The sequence below is a fragment of the Pelophylax lessonae genome (assembly GCF_965119305.1).
Source record: "Pelophylax lessonae genome assembly, contig: HAP1_SCAFFOLD_320, whole genome shotgun sequence".
In the NCBI taxonomy this organism is placed as follows: domain Eukaryota; kingdom Metazoa; phylum Chordata; class Amphibia; order Anura; family Ranidae; genus Pelophylax; species Pelophylax lessonae.
Genome location: NW_028120024.1, coordinates 3,433 through 20,541, shown reverse-complemented (window position 1 = coordinate 20,541; position 17,109 = coordinate 3,433). Strand labels below are relative to the sequence as shown.

At 44.0% G+C, this 17,109-nt stretch overlaps 1 protein-coding gene across 1 annotated transcript; it reads left to right on the top strand.

Moving 5' to 3' along the window:
• Positions 1-10,150: 10,150 nt before the first annotated feature.
• On the top strand, positions 10,151-16,875 carry LOC309543711 (histone H2B 1.1-like; the record flags this gene model as incomplete). The annotated part of the gene is made up of 2 exons (XM_082276158.1): positions 10,151-10,504; positions 16,552-16,875. 2 exons carry the CDS (start codon positions 10,151-10,153, stop codon positions 16,873-16,875), a joined length of 678 nt encoding a protein of 225 aa, XP_082132284.1.
• Positions 16,876-17,109: the final 234 nt, after the last annotated feature.

Below are 17,109 nucleotides of genomic sequence, written 5' to 3'. Positions count from 1 at the left end.
GAATTTTTGCAAAAAGGTTAGATACAATTAGCATTAGCATTAGCATAATAAAGAATAGAACAATTATCACATTGGTCACAGCTATAAAACAAGAAACATGAACATAACAACAGGTCGAGTCAAGGCAATTCAGATGAACCTTGCCGGTGACATATGAGTGTGTTGAGCTTCCACCCTATGAGGGCCAAACATTAAGGTACACCGGGCTCTGACTACCCCACATGGGAACCAACTGTAGTCAGGGTACAACATGGGGAGTATTATAGGTTGGGGTCATCAATGATTAACTAGTGGTAGGTCAATACGCGGGGGAGCAACGAGAGAAGGAAACATGTAGCGGCAGGGTTCCACAAAAGGAAAAAAAAAACAAGAGGAAAAGAGGAAGATGTTCTGATTAGTAGGTGGACCTCTGATGCAAAAAAGTGTGGGAGTGTCCCCAGTCCGTGGGGGTGCATTGAATTCCCCAAGCAGAATAAATTTGGGATGATGTAGGTTATCTGGGGGGCGTATTACAGGAGACAGTTACATTGAGACTGGTGGAAGTTCATAGGTTAGCACTCCTATGATCAGATAGCCAGGGTGCCCAGTGTTCGTAGAAAGAGGTGGTGGTCATGTTGGCTTTAGCGAAGGCAAATTCAATTTGAGGATGATTGTTTAGCAATATAATGGTGTCCGCTAGTGTGGGGGGTTTTGGTGATTTCCAGGCTTTCGCCAATGCTAGGCGAGCTGCTATGAGGACATGGGTAGCCAGGACTCTGATGGGAGAGGGCCATGTTGGAATTGAGAGACCCAGGAGGAGATCCAGAGGGGAAAGTGGGGAGGAAATGTTGCATAGGGAGGAGAGAAATGCGGAGATGGAATCCCAGAAAGGTTTGATATGCGTGCAGTCCCACCATATATGTTGAAGTGAGCCTACGCCTTGACATCCCCGCCAGCATAACAGAGACGAGGTAGGATACATAGTTGCAAGCCTAGGGGGGGTAAAGTACCATTTATGGAAAAGTTTTTGTAAAGATTCCCAATGGGATATGCACCTTGAGGCTTTTAATGGTATGAGCAGTGCTCGGTGCCACACATGTGGGGGTGGGGAGCTGGGTACCATCGAAGACAAAAAGACCATAGATGAAGAGGATGCATTTTGTGTAGATTGTAAGAGCATAGTATATATGAGGGATATGCCCTTAACTGCAGGTTTGGGAGTGTTGTAGAATTTCATGATTGGATCCAATATGGAAGGTTCAGACGTCAGTTGGATTTTGGAGAGGAGTGAATGAATCCTTAGGTATGGGAAAAGGGAGTTGGGCGGCAAATCAAAGGAATTTTGAAGGTCACAGAAGGACTGTATGCCAGAGCTCGAGAGGATGTGGTTCAGGTTGTTTAGACCTTTGGCAGACCAGGTAAAGATGGGGAGGTCCGGGGATAGCAGCCCCAAAGCTGAGATAGGAAGGTGAGTGAGTATAGACCGTGGTAGTCCTTTCTCAGACTTAGTCGTGGCTAACCAAACCCTTGTCGCTGTATTGACAGATCCTAGATGATGGTGTTGGGGTTTAAAGTTAAGTAGCATAGCTGTGAGGAGGAGTTGTGGATCCACTCCTATAGCTGCGGTTTCAATGTGTTTCCACAATTTTGTTGAGTGTGGGGACCACCATTCTCTAATTTGATCCAATACGATCGCTCTATAGTATTGCTTAATGTCCGGGGCTCCCAAGCCTCCTCGAGAAACTGGGGTAAGGAGAAGTGACTTTTTTATCCAAGGCTTTTTGTGTTGCCAGATAAATGTGTTGATTAAACCTTGTAGCTTATAGATTTGAGAAGTCAAAAAAGGAAGTGGGATGGTTCGAAGGAAGTACAATATATGGGGAAGAAGGTACATTTTTGCTTGGGCGATCCGACCTGCCCATGAGACAGGAAGGTGGTCCAAGTCCTTGGAGAGTTGCGTCAGCCTTCCCACGAGGGTGTCAAAATTGTATTTTAGGATGTTGCGACTTGGGGAGGTCAGGATAATGCCCAGGTATGACAAAGACGCGTTAGCAGACCATTGGAATGAGGTAGTGGAAGAGATGGTGCGTGCCACGTCAGGAGCTATACCGATATTTAGCATAGTGGATTTAGAGTGATTTAGTTTGTACAGGGATATTGAACTGAACGTGTTTAATAAGTGGATAACTTACGACAGCGATTCTACAGGGTTAGTGAGTGTGAGGATGACATCGTCAGCGTATAGGCCTATTTTATGCTCCGTGTCTCCAATGACGACGCCGGAAATCGTTTGCGACGTTCTGATGGCTTGTGCCAAAGGTTCCATAACCATAGCAAAAATAAAGGGGGAGAGTGGGCATCCTTGGCGTGTGCCATTTGTTATTGGGAACGGGTCAGAGGTGATCCCGGAAGTCCAAACCCGTGCACTGGGAGAGGAGTACAGATTCATAATAGCAGTGAGAAAAGGGCCTGATAATCCGAATTTGGAGAGGACTTCCTCCATATATTTCCAGTGGACCCTGTCGAACGCCTTCTCCGCGTTCAGGGAAAGGAAGAGAGAAGGCGTCCGACAGTGCTCCGCGTGTTGGATAAGGTCGACGAGGCGGCGAGTGCCATCCGCCGCCTGCCTACCTGGTATAAAACCCACTTGATCTGGGTGAATGAGTTGGGGAAGGATTGTAGAGAGGGGTTGGGCTAGCAATTTCGCATATAGTTTTGTGTCCGTGTTCAACAGGGAGATCGGACGATAGTTGGCAGGACTGTCAGGGGATTTACCTGGTTTGGGGAATGTGACTATCAGGGCCTCTAATGATTCCTTAGGCATGTTGCCAGTGGAGACGTAGTGGTTGTATGCTTTGCAAAGATGTGGAGCGAGTTTGGGGGGCAAAGTGTTTATAATATTCATTAGAATATCCATCTGGGCCAGGAGCCTTGTGGAGGGGAAGAGATTTAATAGCCGCAAGAACTTCTGCTTGAGAGAATGAGGCAGATAAGGATTCCAATTGTGTAGGTGATACATGCGGGAGTTGGACAGAAGATAGGAAGTGGGAGATGTCAGCTGGCGAGGGGGGAGGGGATGGATCTTTATCTTTTAAGTTGTACAGTTGTGCATAAAAAGTGCTAAATTCATTAGCAATGTCCAGGGGGTTGCGCAGACGATTACCCGCGGAGTTCGTGAGGTATTGGATTTTGGTTTTGGCTGTCTGATGCTTGGACAGTTTGGCAAGGAAAGCGCCCGCTTTGTTGGCAGAGGTATAGAACTGCAGTTTAAGGCATTTAATGTATAGATCAAAGTTTTGGTGAAGGTGGGTACTTAGTTGGGAACGAGCAGATTTCAATTCTGCGTGTGTGATATCAGACACGTTTTGTCTGTGGATTTTTTCCAGGTCCCTAATACGAGTAAGAAGGGAATTTGTGGTGGCTGAGCGTTTTTTGCGTTCCTGGGACCCTAATTTGATGAACAACCCCCGTAGGAAGGCTTTATGCGCATTCCAGGTAATGGAATGAGCAGGTACAGAGTCACCATTTAGTTCAAAAAAGGTCTCAATCTCGGATCGAATCTCGGATTCATATGTGGGGTTTGTAATTAGAGAGGAATTTAGCCTCCAAATGGTGTGTGGTGGCGAAGCACCCCTTTCTAAAATTTTGAGGGAAATCGGTGCGTGGTCCGACCACGTTATAGAACCAATAGTGGCTTCTGTGACCAATTGCAAGGTGTGTTTATCGGTCAGAAAGAGGTCAATTCGAGAGTAAGACTGTTGAGGGTGAGAGAAAAATGTGTAGTCCCGTTCATCACCATGTAAGCACCTCCAGGGTTCATACATGTCCTCATTTGTCAGAAGGGCAGCAAGGGCTGAGGGTCTGCGACTTATAGGGTTGGAAGTGTCTAAATTAATATCTACAATATCATTAAAATCGCCACAAAGAAGAATTGGATCTGATCTGAATGGTGCCAATTTGGCAAATAGGAGAGAGTAAAATTTATTTTGGGCTGTGTTGGGGGCGTACACATTTACTAGGGTCATCCGAGAGTGTCCAAAGGTAGCGGATAAAATTAAGTATCTACCTTCGGGGTCAATTTCACAATGGTGTAGTGCAAACGTGATGGAGTCTCGTATGCCGATCATTACCCCTCTTTTTTTCTTTGGGGCGTTGGCAAAGAAGCAGTGAGGGAATTGTTTGTGAGAGCATTTTGGAGGATTGGATTGTAGAAAGTGTGTTTCTTGTACACAAATAACATGTGCTTGAGAGGATAGGGCTTCCTTCCATAAGAGGTGTCTTTTAAATGGGGAATTGAGGCCCTTAGCATTGATAGAGGTGATATTGAGTGTCATGATGAGTTCTGTAGGTGGATACTAGTGAGTGGAAGAACGGGACCACAGGCTCCCGATCCCCTTGGAGAGGGAAACGGGAAGTATCAAACTGTAATACACGTAACAGTCAACAAACTAATAAACAAATAATATGAGATATCAAGAGATACTGCACAATAGTATCTATGCGGTAAGGGTAACAATTAATGACTAGACAATACCAAATTGGAGATATAAAGAGGCGCAAAACTGCCTCTAAGCCTGTGACTCAATGCAATAAACCAGTAAGAGGAAAATTGTAATAGCAAGAGTAAAAGAAAAATTGACAAGTGTGCTTGGCACACTATACCTCGAAGGTGTGGGTAGAGTGGTGATTCAACAACCACACCGGATCCAGTAGTGGCATGGAATACGTTGGAAGGGGAAGCCATTAGGTTTTGTTCCTGTCAGGAGAGGGACCTTGTTGAGAGGACGTATTAGGGTGAGACTTGCCATGGTGAGGGGTGAGAGGGGGAAGCGAGAGGAGACCCCAATTTGTCAGCTTCTTGTATTCATCTTTAGGTGACAGGATAGGGTCCATTTGTTGCTGGTAAGTTACCAGGAGTTTGGTAGGGAAACCCCATTTGTAGATTATTTTTCTTTCTTGAAGGATGGACGTGATAGGTGTGACAGCTTTACGCATCTCCATTGTGGCCGGTGACAAGTCGCTGAAGAGAGCCAAATCGGTGTATGGGGCCGGCAGGGGTTTCGACACCCTAGCTGTGTGGAGGATTTGTTCCTTCACATGGAAAAAAGTGAATTCTTGCCAGCACATCCCTGGGCACGTCAGCAGGTAGGTGAGAAGGTTTAGCGATGTGGTGGGCTCTGTCAATAAGCAAGTCGCGTGTATCCAAGCTTGGAAGGAGCACGGAGAACAAACGCTGTAGATACTGGGTCAGTTCATTAGGTTTAACAGATTCAGGAATATTTCTGAATTTTATATTATTACGCCTGGAGCGATCCTCCAGGTCTGCAAGTTTCAATTTGATGCGATGTAGCTCTTCTGCTTGGTAATCCTGAGTATCCAATACTTCATTGTGCGCTCTAACGTGCTCCTGAACAGTGTCTTCTAAGTTGTCAGTTCTGACCTCCAGGCAATCTATTCTGTCTTGAACTTGTGATAGGGATAATTGAAGCTCCCTGTGCAGATCTTTCTGGAAGGTGAGTAGCATGGATTTAATAGCAGCCTCTGACGCTGGATTATCTGAAGCGGGAAGTGCTGCCAAAGCTGGGGCTCTGTCGCTGTCTGTGTCTGCGGACCATAATTGCTTCTTAGGATGTGGGCCTTTATATGGACATTGCGCAGGGGAGGAAGCGAGCCTCTTACCTCTGTCTGATGTGAGTCCCGACATGGTGATGTCAGGTGGCGCTGTAGTGTCCATCTCTCCAGCACTGATGGATGTGAGAGGGTCGCTCGATGGAGGCGATGCCTTGGGATGTTGCTCCTGGGTAGTGGAGGGAGTTGGAGACCGGCCGGTCTCGTTGTCGGCACCATGCTGTGGAGGCCGCATATTGGTGGCGTTGAAATAGTCAGTGAGGCGGCGAGGTGCAGGCGGTTTGTAACCGCAGTGCGGCATACCCTGACGCCTTGCCTGTGTGAGGGTGGTCAATGGGGTGATGTGCGACTTGGGGATGTGGCTTCAGGTTGCAGTGGATCCGGAACGTGGAGCGGAGTGCCTGACTCACGCAATCATCATGGTCTGCGGCAGACCATGCACCCGTGTGAGAAGAGAGCTTAAATGTTGGACTAAAGTTACTACATCAATGTAATGTAGACATGAGCAAGAGATTAAAAAGCATAGATACAGCCGAGGAGAGTTAATGTCATTCTGGGGGGAGATCCTGCTATATCTTGCTGGTTGGAGACTGAGCCTGGATATGGTCAGGTGGTTGCAATGTACAGGGTAGGTAGTTGGATATACGTCACTCCAGCAGGTAGGATATAGTGCGGGCAAAGAGTCTGGATGCAGCTGCTGAGGTATAAGGTCAGTTGGGGTATAATGCTTACCCGGCGCCCGGCGTGTGGAGCACAGTGGTAGGAGAGGCCGCGGCTTCTAGGACAGCTAGGCCGCAACCTCAGGCGCCACTCTGCAGACGTATTTCGCATCCCAGAAGGTGGATGGCGGTCCCGGGGTGCCCAGGCAGGTGGAGGGAGTCTCCAGATTGCAGTTAGGGAGACCGTAGGAGCCCGGAGAGCCGCCGCTGGACCGGACGTCGGATCGCGGCGGCCGCTAGGAAAGGCCGCGGCTTCGGAGGTGATGTAGGCCCCGAATCCGGATCCCCGGATTATCGCCAGCGAGACTCCCAAGACTTGTACTGACCTGTACAGCGGGTCTCAGAGGATGTTCCTCGATGGTGTGGAGGCTGTGGATGGGGTTTGAGCGGTGGATGGCGATGGATTAGAAAGCTGGTTAGACGGAGCTCCCCTCCAAAGCGTCCAGCTTGCTCGGCTCGCCCTATGTTAATCGGATGCGGACCCATTTTACAGATGTGTGAATGGACCCTATATATATTAATGGTGAAAAGAAAAATAGATAAATATATTAGACAATGTATTTACCAGCTGCTGTCAGTTCTGGCTGATTTATGAAAAAAAAAAAAAATTGCTGTAAAAAAAAAAAATTAGGGCAACTTTTTCATTTGCAATACTTCTGTTATCACATTGTCCATGTGCTGGGGCTGTTTGTGTACAGTGAGTAAGTATTTTGTGGCTGCAAATATGACCTAAAGGTTTTTAAAGTTTGCCTCCCATTAAAGTCAATGGGGCCCGCCGCAAAATCGCGGTTCGCAAACTTTTGAGGAAATTTGCGGCTGACATTCATGAACGGCCCCGGCCGATGTTCGTCCATCTCTACAGGCACTCGCCAACCTCTCCCTACACTGACAAAAAGCAGAACGTGAAATGGCCGCCAGCTCTGGTCTATTTATAAGGTAGGAGGCATCTCCATGTGCTAAAATGTTTCAATTGGCTGTCCCATTCCACCTGACAGGTGTGTCATGGGTCAAAGTTCTCCCCAATGTAAACTAATACAGTATGGCCACTGCGAACAACAACACCATATGTTCACAAAATTGTCAGGCTGCGAAAAAGCAAAATTTGCGCAAACCGACCGCTGGGCGAACTGCAAGGCCATCCATAGTCATGACATCACTTTCGGGTACTCGGTGCCAAATTCAAAAAAATTACAGCATTCAAAACGCAAACTTGGCATTTTGAATGCTTTTAAGCGCAGAGGAGGGGTTTAGGGTCTTTTAGACCCCCAGATCCCACCACAAGAGTACCTGTAAAAAAAAAATAAAACAATTTTTGTTTGTACGAAAATATCGGTCAATATCGGCCGATACTGATATGCGATGACCAAAATATTGTTTTCGGCAATAAAAAAAAACGATAACGGTCGATCACTAGTTTTAAGAACAAAATGTAATGAAATATATAATTTTTTAAACATTTTGTGTAGTTTGGTGCCTAAAAGTCCATAAGTTCACTGATCAATTTTGCTATTAAATTTGGGATGTGACACCTTTTTCGGCTCACATTCACAGCACCACCTTGTGAGGATGCCTTTATTCCCTAGCTCCTTTAATACTAACAATTTAGGTTTTTAATCTGCTAATGAAGATCCATCTATAAATATGTATAATATGTATATATTAGTAAAGGTGCTAAACATGTCCAATGACTTCATTGGACAATTGTCTACTTCTAACTTCTATAAAGGACTGTGTGCTGTCCGAGGTGATATTGTGATCAGATTTGTGTGTAGCTGATACTTTGTACATATTTTGTGTCATTTACCTATCAGACAGCTTATGGCTTTATCTATGGACATCGATCTGCTGTTGATGATGGAAATAGATACAAATAGACAAAGATTTGGCTGGGCTAATTGAATAGATACAATGTTTCCTTTTTCTTGCTTCTCTCCTCCATTGTGTTGTGGGATACAAGCTCTGCGATCTTCCCAACGTGTGATTTGAGATAAAGTAACAATGTAAGGCGGGAGATTGTGGAGGATGTTTTATTGTAAGAATGTGTGAGTGCGGCATATACATGTTTAGGAGATCTGATTGTAGATTTCCTCACCTAAGATTGTGACCCGGGTGAGGGAACAACGTGCTATATATTTATTTATTTTTTAATATTTGTTTATATCGTATTTAATGTGAAGGAAGGATGTGATCTCCTTACAGGGACTGGCTGTCATTTTCCTCCATCCTTTGATCTCCAGAAGATATTCAGCAGAATTAGAGATCATTGAATATTAAATAGCAAACAAACATCCCCCATCTGAAAAGGAACACAGATCTCAGATCCCCCTTCACACTCCTTGGAGGAAAATATATATTTTTTTTAAACAAAAAAAAAAAATCTGATGGAGGCTCTGACTGATCTGTGTTGATGTTTCAGGTGGGGATGTTTGGTATATAATGAATAATTTCTGATCTGTAGAAGAAATGTAGTAAAAGTAAAGTATGGAGGACAATGAGGAGGAGTCTCTGTAAGAAGACATTGTTCTATAAATCTTTATAATAGGATAGAACTGGCAATGGCTGGAAGCACTGACACGTCTCATGATCGCCCATTGTGCTCCCCACCAAGGTGAAATCTTTAGATATCCAAATGTCCAATCAGATCTCCCAATGAATTTCCGCATATTTATAGTTAGGAAATGTTCTCAGTACAATTTCCCTGTATTAGAAGTGTGAATAAACAATCTGCGGTTTGGGGCATTTAAACCAATAATTGGCTGCTTGCCGTAGACACAATCGGGGATCTCTGTGCTCTCTATAGAGATGTGGGAGACTGAGAAAAGCTTTTGTGCTGCAGTATAAGGATGAGAGAGAAGGTAAAGGCGGACATCTAGATTTATGATCTGTGCTACTCAGAATACATAAGAATTTATTTAGACCAGAAAATCGCACTAAAACATATTTGGGTTTATCGTATTTGATACATCTTCACCTAACCCAAAATAGAAGAAATAAATAAAATCAGTTTTGCACACCATTGAAATGAGAGTAGAGCTCTGCTGTGATGTATGTGGGTGGCTCTTAGAAGAGCCTTTGTGTTTGGTGAGGGGGTGATATGGGGAGTTGTTGGCGATTACTTGGCTTTGGCAGCCTTGTGGCTCTCGGTCTTCTTGGGCAGCAGCACGGCCTGGATGTTGGGCAGGACTCCTCCCTGGGCGATGGTGACGCCCCCGAGCAGCTTGTTGAGCTCCTCGTCGTTGCGGACGGCGAGCTGGAGGTGTCGGGGGATGATGCGGGTCTTCTTGTTGTCGCGGGCGGCGTTACCGGCCAGCTCGAGGATTTCAGCGGTAAGATACTCGAGGACAGCGGCGAGATAGACGGGAGCTCCGGCCCCGACCCGCTCGGCATAGTTGCCCTTCCTGAGCAGACGGTGAACACGACCGACTGGGAACTGCAGACCAGCCCGGGATGATCGGGTCTTGGCCTTAGCCCGAACCTTTCCTCCTTGTTTACCGCGGCCAGACATTGTGAGATGAGAGAGTCGTCAGACGAAGTTGCAAAATTCCTGGTCCCTTCCTTTTATTTATACAGTCACTGCTCTGACGTCACATTCTGTGATTGGTTACATTTGAAGCCACCCAATAGCGTTCTGACTTGTTTCTATACCAATCGGTAAACAAGGAAGGAAATCATTCCACCCCTCCCCATCACATGACTGAATCCTCCAATAGAAGAGTGAGGAGGAGGAGCAGTGATTTGCATAGGACGCCTATAAAAGCAGCACATGAGGGCGGATCCAGCTCACAGTCACTGCACACAGCGGAGAGAACACATTAACCCTTATCATGCCTGAACCAGCCAAGTCCGCCCCGGCGCCCAAGAAGGGTTCCAAGAAAGCCGTGACCAAGAGCCAGAAGAAGGACGGCAAGAAGCGGAGGAAGAGCAGGAAGGAGAGTTATGCCATCTACGTCTACAAGGTGCTCAAGCAGGTCCACCCCGACACCGGCATCTCCTCCAAGGCCATGAGCATCATGAACTCCTTCGTCAATGACATCTTCGAGCGCATCGCCGGCGAAGCTTCCCGCCTGGCTCATTACAACAAGCGCTCCACCATCACCTCCCGGGAGATACAGACCGCTGTCCGCCTCCTCCTGCCCGGAGAGCTGGCCAAGCACGCCGTCTCCGAGGGCACCAAGGCCGTCACCAAGTACACCAGCGCCAAGTAATCTCCCCATCATCCCAACAACACACAAAGGCTCTTCTAAGAGCCACCCACAGACATCACAGCAGAGCTCTACTCTGATCTTCATGTGTTTTGTTATTTAGGAAGTTAATTAATTTTTAGAAAATAGAAAACTTTTCTCTTTAAATTATCTTTAGATAAGTACTGTAGATCGCCTAGACTGGGAGGGGAATGGATCGAACCTTCCTTCTATTCCCATCCTGATTCTAGATTTATTGCGGAGATCATCTCCACTTTCTGCCTCTATACATTCCCTATTCATCGCCTCGTACTGCACACACACCCGACTGTTCTACCACGAATCACCACGAGGCGGCAGAGCTGAATAAACATCTATATGCCGCACTCACACATTCTTACAATAAAACATCCTCCGCCTTACATTGTTACTTTATCTCAAATCACACGTTGGGAAGATCGCGGAGCTTTTATCCCACAACACAATGGGGGAGAGAAACAAGAAAAATGAAACATTTATCTATTTAATCAGCCCAGCCAAATCTTTGTCTATTTGTATCTATTTCCATCATCAACAGCAGATCGATGTCCGTAGATAAAGCCATAAGCTGCCTGATAGGTAAATGACACAAAATATGTACAAAGTATCAGTTACATACAAATCTGATCACAATATCACCTCGGACAGCACACAGTCCTTTATAGAATAAGACAATTCTCCAATGAAGTCTGCCATTACAAGGAGGGGGAGGGGACTTCCCCACATTCTACGCTAAAAAATTCTAATAAATTACAGCATATAAAACCGCCAAACGTGGCGTTTTGAATGTTTCCAAGCGCAGAGGAGGGGTTTGGGGTCTTTTAGACCCCCAGATCCCTCCACAAGAGTACCTGTAAAAGAATAATAATAATAATATATATATATATTTATTTTTTTTTTTTTAATTTTTATGTACGAAAATATCGGTTGATATTTACCGATATGCGATGACCAAACTATCGGTATCGGCAATAAAAAAAAAAAAAAAAAAAACTAACGGTCGATCACTAGTTTTAAGAACAAAATGTAACAACAGGTATAATTTTTAAGACATTTTGTGTAGTTTGGTGCCTAAAAAGTCCATAAGAGTTCACTGATCAATTTTGCTATTACATTTGGGATGTGGCACCTTTTTATGCTCGCATTCACAGCACCACCTTGTGAGGAGGCCTTTATTCCTTAGCTCCTTTATTACTAACACTTTAAGTTTTTAATCTGCTAATGATGATTCATCTATAAATGTGTATATATTAGTAAAGGTGCTCCTTCTGGACGATAGGAAGATTCAGATGCATTATCCCGCTAAACTCGACATTGTAGAAGTTCTATTCATAGATCTGCTCATCTTCCTCCAAATCACATCCCTTGTGTCGCTTTTCAGGTTCCAAATATTTCTTCCAAACCGGTTAAATTCTCGATGATTACTGACACAAGTCTGGCGCCAAGTAATCCGAATCAATTATTTTCTATTTCCAAATCCAACAGATCTTCCCAGAGCCTAAGAAGGAGCCGGACATACATGTTTAGGAGATCTGATCGTATATTTATACACCTAAGATTGTGATCCGGTTGGGGGGACAATGTGCTATAATGACACCTGTCTGTTCTAACAGCAAATTCGAATATATATATATATATATATATAGCATCTATTTGTTTATATCGTATAAGGAACGATGTGATCTCCTTATAGGGGTTAGTTTTCATTTTCCGTCATCCTTTAATTCTGCTGAATATCCTCTGGAGATCAGAGATCTTTCAGTATTAAATACCAAACAAACATCCCTCATCTGAAAAGCAACAAAAATTTCAGATCCTCCTTTACACTGCTTGGACGAAAAATACATTTTATTATCAGAAGAAAACGCCCAGAACTGTGATTGGTGCAATTTTAACATTCTAAAATTGAGATTTCCCGCCGGAATTCTATGGAACGTTCCAATTATCTCACAAAGAATAATCAGACACTAAAATCTGATATCTCTTCCTCCGGGAACATCGATCATCCGTCCTCTGAATTGTCGGACAGTTTATCTAACCAAGAATAATAAATACGTTAGAAATATAAATGTCACATTTCTTCCAAGCTTTTCTTTTACTTTACAATACAGACTCCGCCCTGCTAGAGAATGTTTCCTATAGAGATCAAAGAAAAGTCTACTGAACAAGTATTTTCTAGGGGGGAAACGGAGAAAGATCTCAGAATAGATTTCTATGAAATCCTCATAAGAAAGACATAACTGGCTTAAGAGGGAAACGCCCACAGCTCTGATTGGCCCAGATTTCACATAGCTCCTTTTTTAAATTTGCCGCCTGAATTGTAAAGAACGTTACAGAGAAATAATCAGCCCTATTATACCGCCAAATCCGACACTGAGACCTGAGATCATCAGATGAGACATTTATCCGAGAAATCTTATCAATGCTTTATTATCAAGAAGATGAATAGAAATGGAATGTGAAGATGATTGAATAATGTAAAACATTTCCATATGTTCTCTTTTATTCCAAGTCCTCAGAATGCAGAATCCAACCCCCCCCCCCCCCCCACACACACACACACACACACTGCTACACAGAGAACATGATAGTGAGATGACTTCTCTCATAGATCTCTACCTTTCTATATGATGGGATAAGAAGTATTACACGTTTCGTCATCACATCTGTATATGATCGTGGAACTGGCCGATAATTAATGTTCCCTTTTTCAGAGATGTAACAGTTACAGATTTTCCCCATATTAAAACTAGAATAAAAAAGTGAAAGTGCTGGTAGAGATATGTAGCAATGATTACACTGCCAGATACATATGTACAATGAAACAAATGTTTCATGTCTGATCGGCTCCCTCTTTGTAACTTTAAAATCAGCAAACTGTTAACAATGTTTCCAACTAGTAAATGAAGAAAGAAAAAACTTATATAAATATATCAAATTATGACATGTCAGAAAAAAATGTACAATGAATCAATAAAGAAAATATCTCGCTTCTGATATATTACATCCGTTTCCATTCATGAAAATATTCTAAATAAATGCAATTATCTGCAGTGTAATAAATGACTGACAGCGCCCCCTTCTCAGCATGTCTCCCATCAGGTCCGCCCAGCCTTACACCCAGGAAGGTGAGATGTCGGGAAAACGTGTCATTGTTTCCTTTTCAACAAAAGGGCAATGATCTGGTTCCCACCAAAACACTCCTCCATCCCAAATTATACATACAAACAAGAAAAATTGGCCCGCGGGACTTTGTGTGAGGTTTGCTTGGAGGCTGGAGAGGAATTAAGTACACAATTAGTAAAAGCAATAATTTGTTTTATTGCAAAGTATGCACAGGTTGTAAAAATACAAATACAAAACATGTGCTCCGTGGCACATGACGTAGCTCAAAGGCTATAGTTACAATATTGTACAACACAGGCAAATTGAATAATATATTGAAAAACATCTTGATGTAACCACTTAATTACAGATAAGACATAAATAATGTGCTGAGTTGGCATAACAGTAAAAATAGTATATATCATCGTGACCTGACGCGTTTCGGGAGTAACATCTCCCTTCCTCAGAGATCAATAATTCGAAGTATATCTATAAAAGAACACTGTTGTTAAAATATGCAATAGCATTGTAGTTTTAATTGCAAAATTCAATCAAGTAGTGAGAACTTGACGGAGTGTGGAATACTCACAACTCAATGGGACTTGAGTGGAGAAAATGGACTCCTGTGTTGCAGCGGTGTGCGTGTCTGGCCCGGGAGCTGAAGGGTCCCAATGTAGTGACAGCCAATGTAAGGGGTCCATGGTGGGTGAGTAATTAATGTGCAAATAACAAAAGCACCTTTCCATCTGTCATGTCAGCACATTATTTATGTCTTATCTGTAATTAAGTGGTTACATCAAGATGTTTTTCAATATATTATTCAATTTGCCTGTGTTGTACAATATTGTAACTATAGCCTTTGAGCTACGTCATGTGCCACGGAGCACATGTTTTGTATTTGTATTTTTACAACCTGTGCATACTTTGCAATAAAACAAATTATTGCTTTTACTAATTGTGTACTTAATTCCTCTCCAGCCTCCAAGCAAACCTCACACAAAGTCCCGCGGGCCAATTTTTCTTGTTTGTATGTATAATTTGGGATGGAGGAGTGTTTTGGTGGGAACCAGATCATTGCCCTTTTGTTGAATTTATATTAGGGTGGAAGACACCCACTGTGCCCATTTAATGATCTGGCTCCCTCTCTGGCTGGACAATCACATCTTGGTGCCCCTCCATTTTCTTATAGGTTTATCTAAACTATTTCCCTTATATGCCATATGCAACCATCTATTGAGATTTACTCTGTTACGGTTATTACATCCAATGTCTTTGCTTTATGTTGATTCCCTGTGTGCTGGATGTTGCTAGTTCTAGTCCCGGGAGCTGCGATGTACGAATTGGGAGGCTCCGTCTCCCTTGCTGTCCCCGCTCCTCCCCTTCCAAGGGAGGAGCGGGTCCACCTGTACATCGGCGTCATGCCGCACCCCCAGCGTGTTGCGTCAGTGTTGTCACTGACGTCACCGCGCTGTGTGCGTGCCTACACATCTACGGGTCGGAGAGGTCCGCCCCCAGCGCTCCTCTCCTCCACGAGATCACAAACGCTGCTAGTCTGATTGATCTCTGCACACCCGCTGCATGACGCTAGGGTCCCACCTGTGCTCCTAGTCTCGGGTCCAAATGGTAGGTCAGTTGCCTTGTTCTCACTATCTTGTCCGCACTACTTTCTCCTTGCATCCACTTTTCTCAGGGCGGCTTTTCTATACCCTCCACTCACGATCCTCGGCACTTACCTGACACACTGTCACCCACCTTTTCTTTCTCTTCCATTATGTCTTCTCTTTTCTTGTTCACTCTTGGTCATCTTGGCAGCACTATTCCTTTTTACACCGGCCCTCTCCATCTCATACACATTTGTTTAGCAATTTATCGGTTGCAATTTGCTACCGTCTCACTACTATTTATACTTTTACACATGACAGATGGAAAGGTGCTTTTGTTATTTGCACATTAATTACTCACCCACCATGGACCCCTTACATTGGCTGTCACTACATTGGGACCCTTCAGCTCCCGGGCCAGACACGCACACCGCTGCAACACAGGAGTCCATTTTCTCCACTCAAGTCCCATTGAGTTGTGAGTATTCCACACTCCGTCAAGTTCTCACTACTTGATTGAATTTTGCAATTAAAACTACAATGCTATTGCATATTTTAACAACAGTGTTCTTTTATAGATATACTTCGAATTATTGATCTCTGAGGAAGGGAGATGTTACTCCCGAAACGCGTCAGGTCACGATGATATATACTATTTTTACTGTTATGCCAACTCAGCACATTATTTATGTCTTATCTGTAATTAAGTGGTTACATCAAGATGTTTTTCAATATATTATTCAATTTGCCTGTGTTGTACAATATTGTAACTATAGCCTTTGAGCTACGTCATGTGCCACGGAGCACATGTTTTGTATTTGTATTTTTACAACCTGTGCATACTTTGCAATAAAACAAATTATTGCTTTTACTAATTGTGTACTTAATTCCTCTCCAGCCTCCAAGCAAACCTCACACAAAGTCCCGCGGGCCAATTTTTCTTGTTTGTTTCCTTTTCAAAACAATATTTTATAAATATTAAATTACTTTGAACAATTAAAACTGGTGATTGTGTTTCTGTTATGAAGTGTTAAAGATTCCCTTTCTCTGTGTAATCTCCAGCTATAAATAGAAATACATGATAAGAAGGAATAAATGCATCTTCCGGAAATGTATTGCTGTTGCATTAATGTATCGGAATATAATATAATAATTAGGTGCCTTATAAATGAATTAAATTGTCTTATTTTTGTATGAACGGTGTGACTCCGCCTCTTTCCCAGGAAGGTTTCCATCTGGTCCGCTCAGGCTGTATATAAGGAGGGCGGGCAGACAGCTGAGCTCAGTCTGTCTTTGTAGCAGAGAATCATCATGTCTGGGCGCGGTAAAGGAGGGAAGGGTCTGGGGAAAGGAGGCGCCAAGCGGCACAGGAAGGTGCTCCGGGACAACATCCAGGGCATCACCAAACCCGCCATCCGACGTTTGGCCCGCAGAGGGGGTGTCAAGCGCATCTCCGGACTCATCTATGAGGAGACCCGCGGAGTGCTGAAGGTTTTCCTGGAGAATGTCATCCGCGATGCCGTCACCTACACCGAGCACGCCAAGAGGAAGACCGTCACCGCCATGGATGTCGTCTATGCTCTCAAACGCCAGGGGCGCACTCTCTACGGATTCGGAGGTTAAAAAACCCCACCGCTTACCCCACTTCATCACAACAAAGGTCCTTTTCAGGGCCACCCACCTTCTCACACAAAGGGCTGATCATTCACAACTCCCAACACTCATTTCTACACATTTATTGTGTAACCATAGGAACTGCCGCTCATTTCTTTTCACTAAGAAATGGAGTGCTGCGATGTCTAGCTGCCCATACACTCTGCGATCTGATTGTTCGATCTGTTTTACGTTTAACAAAGC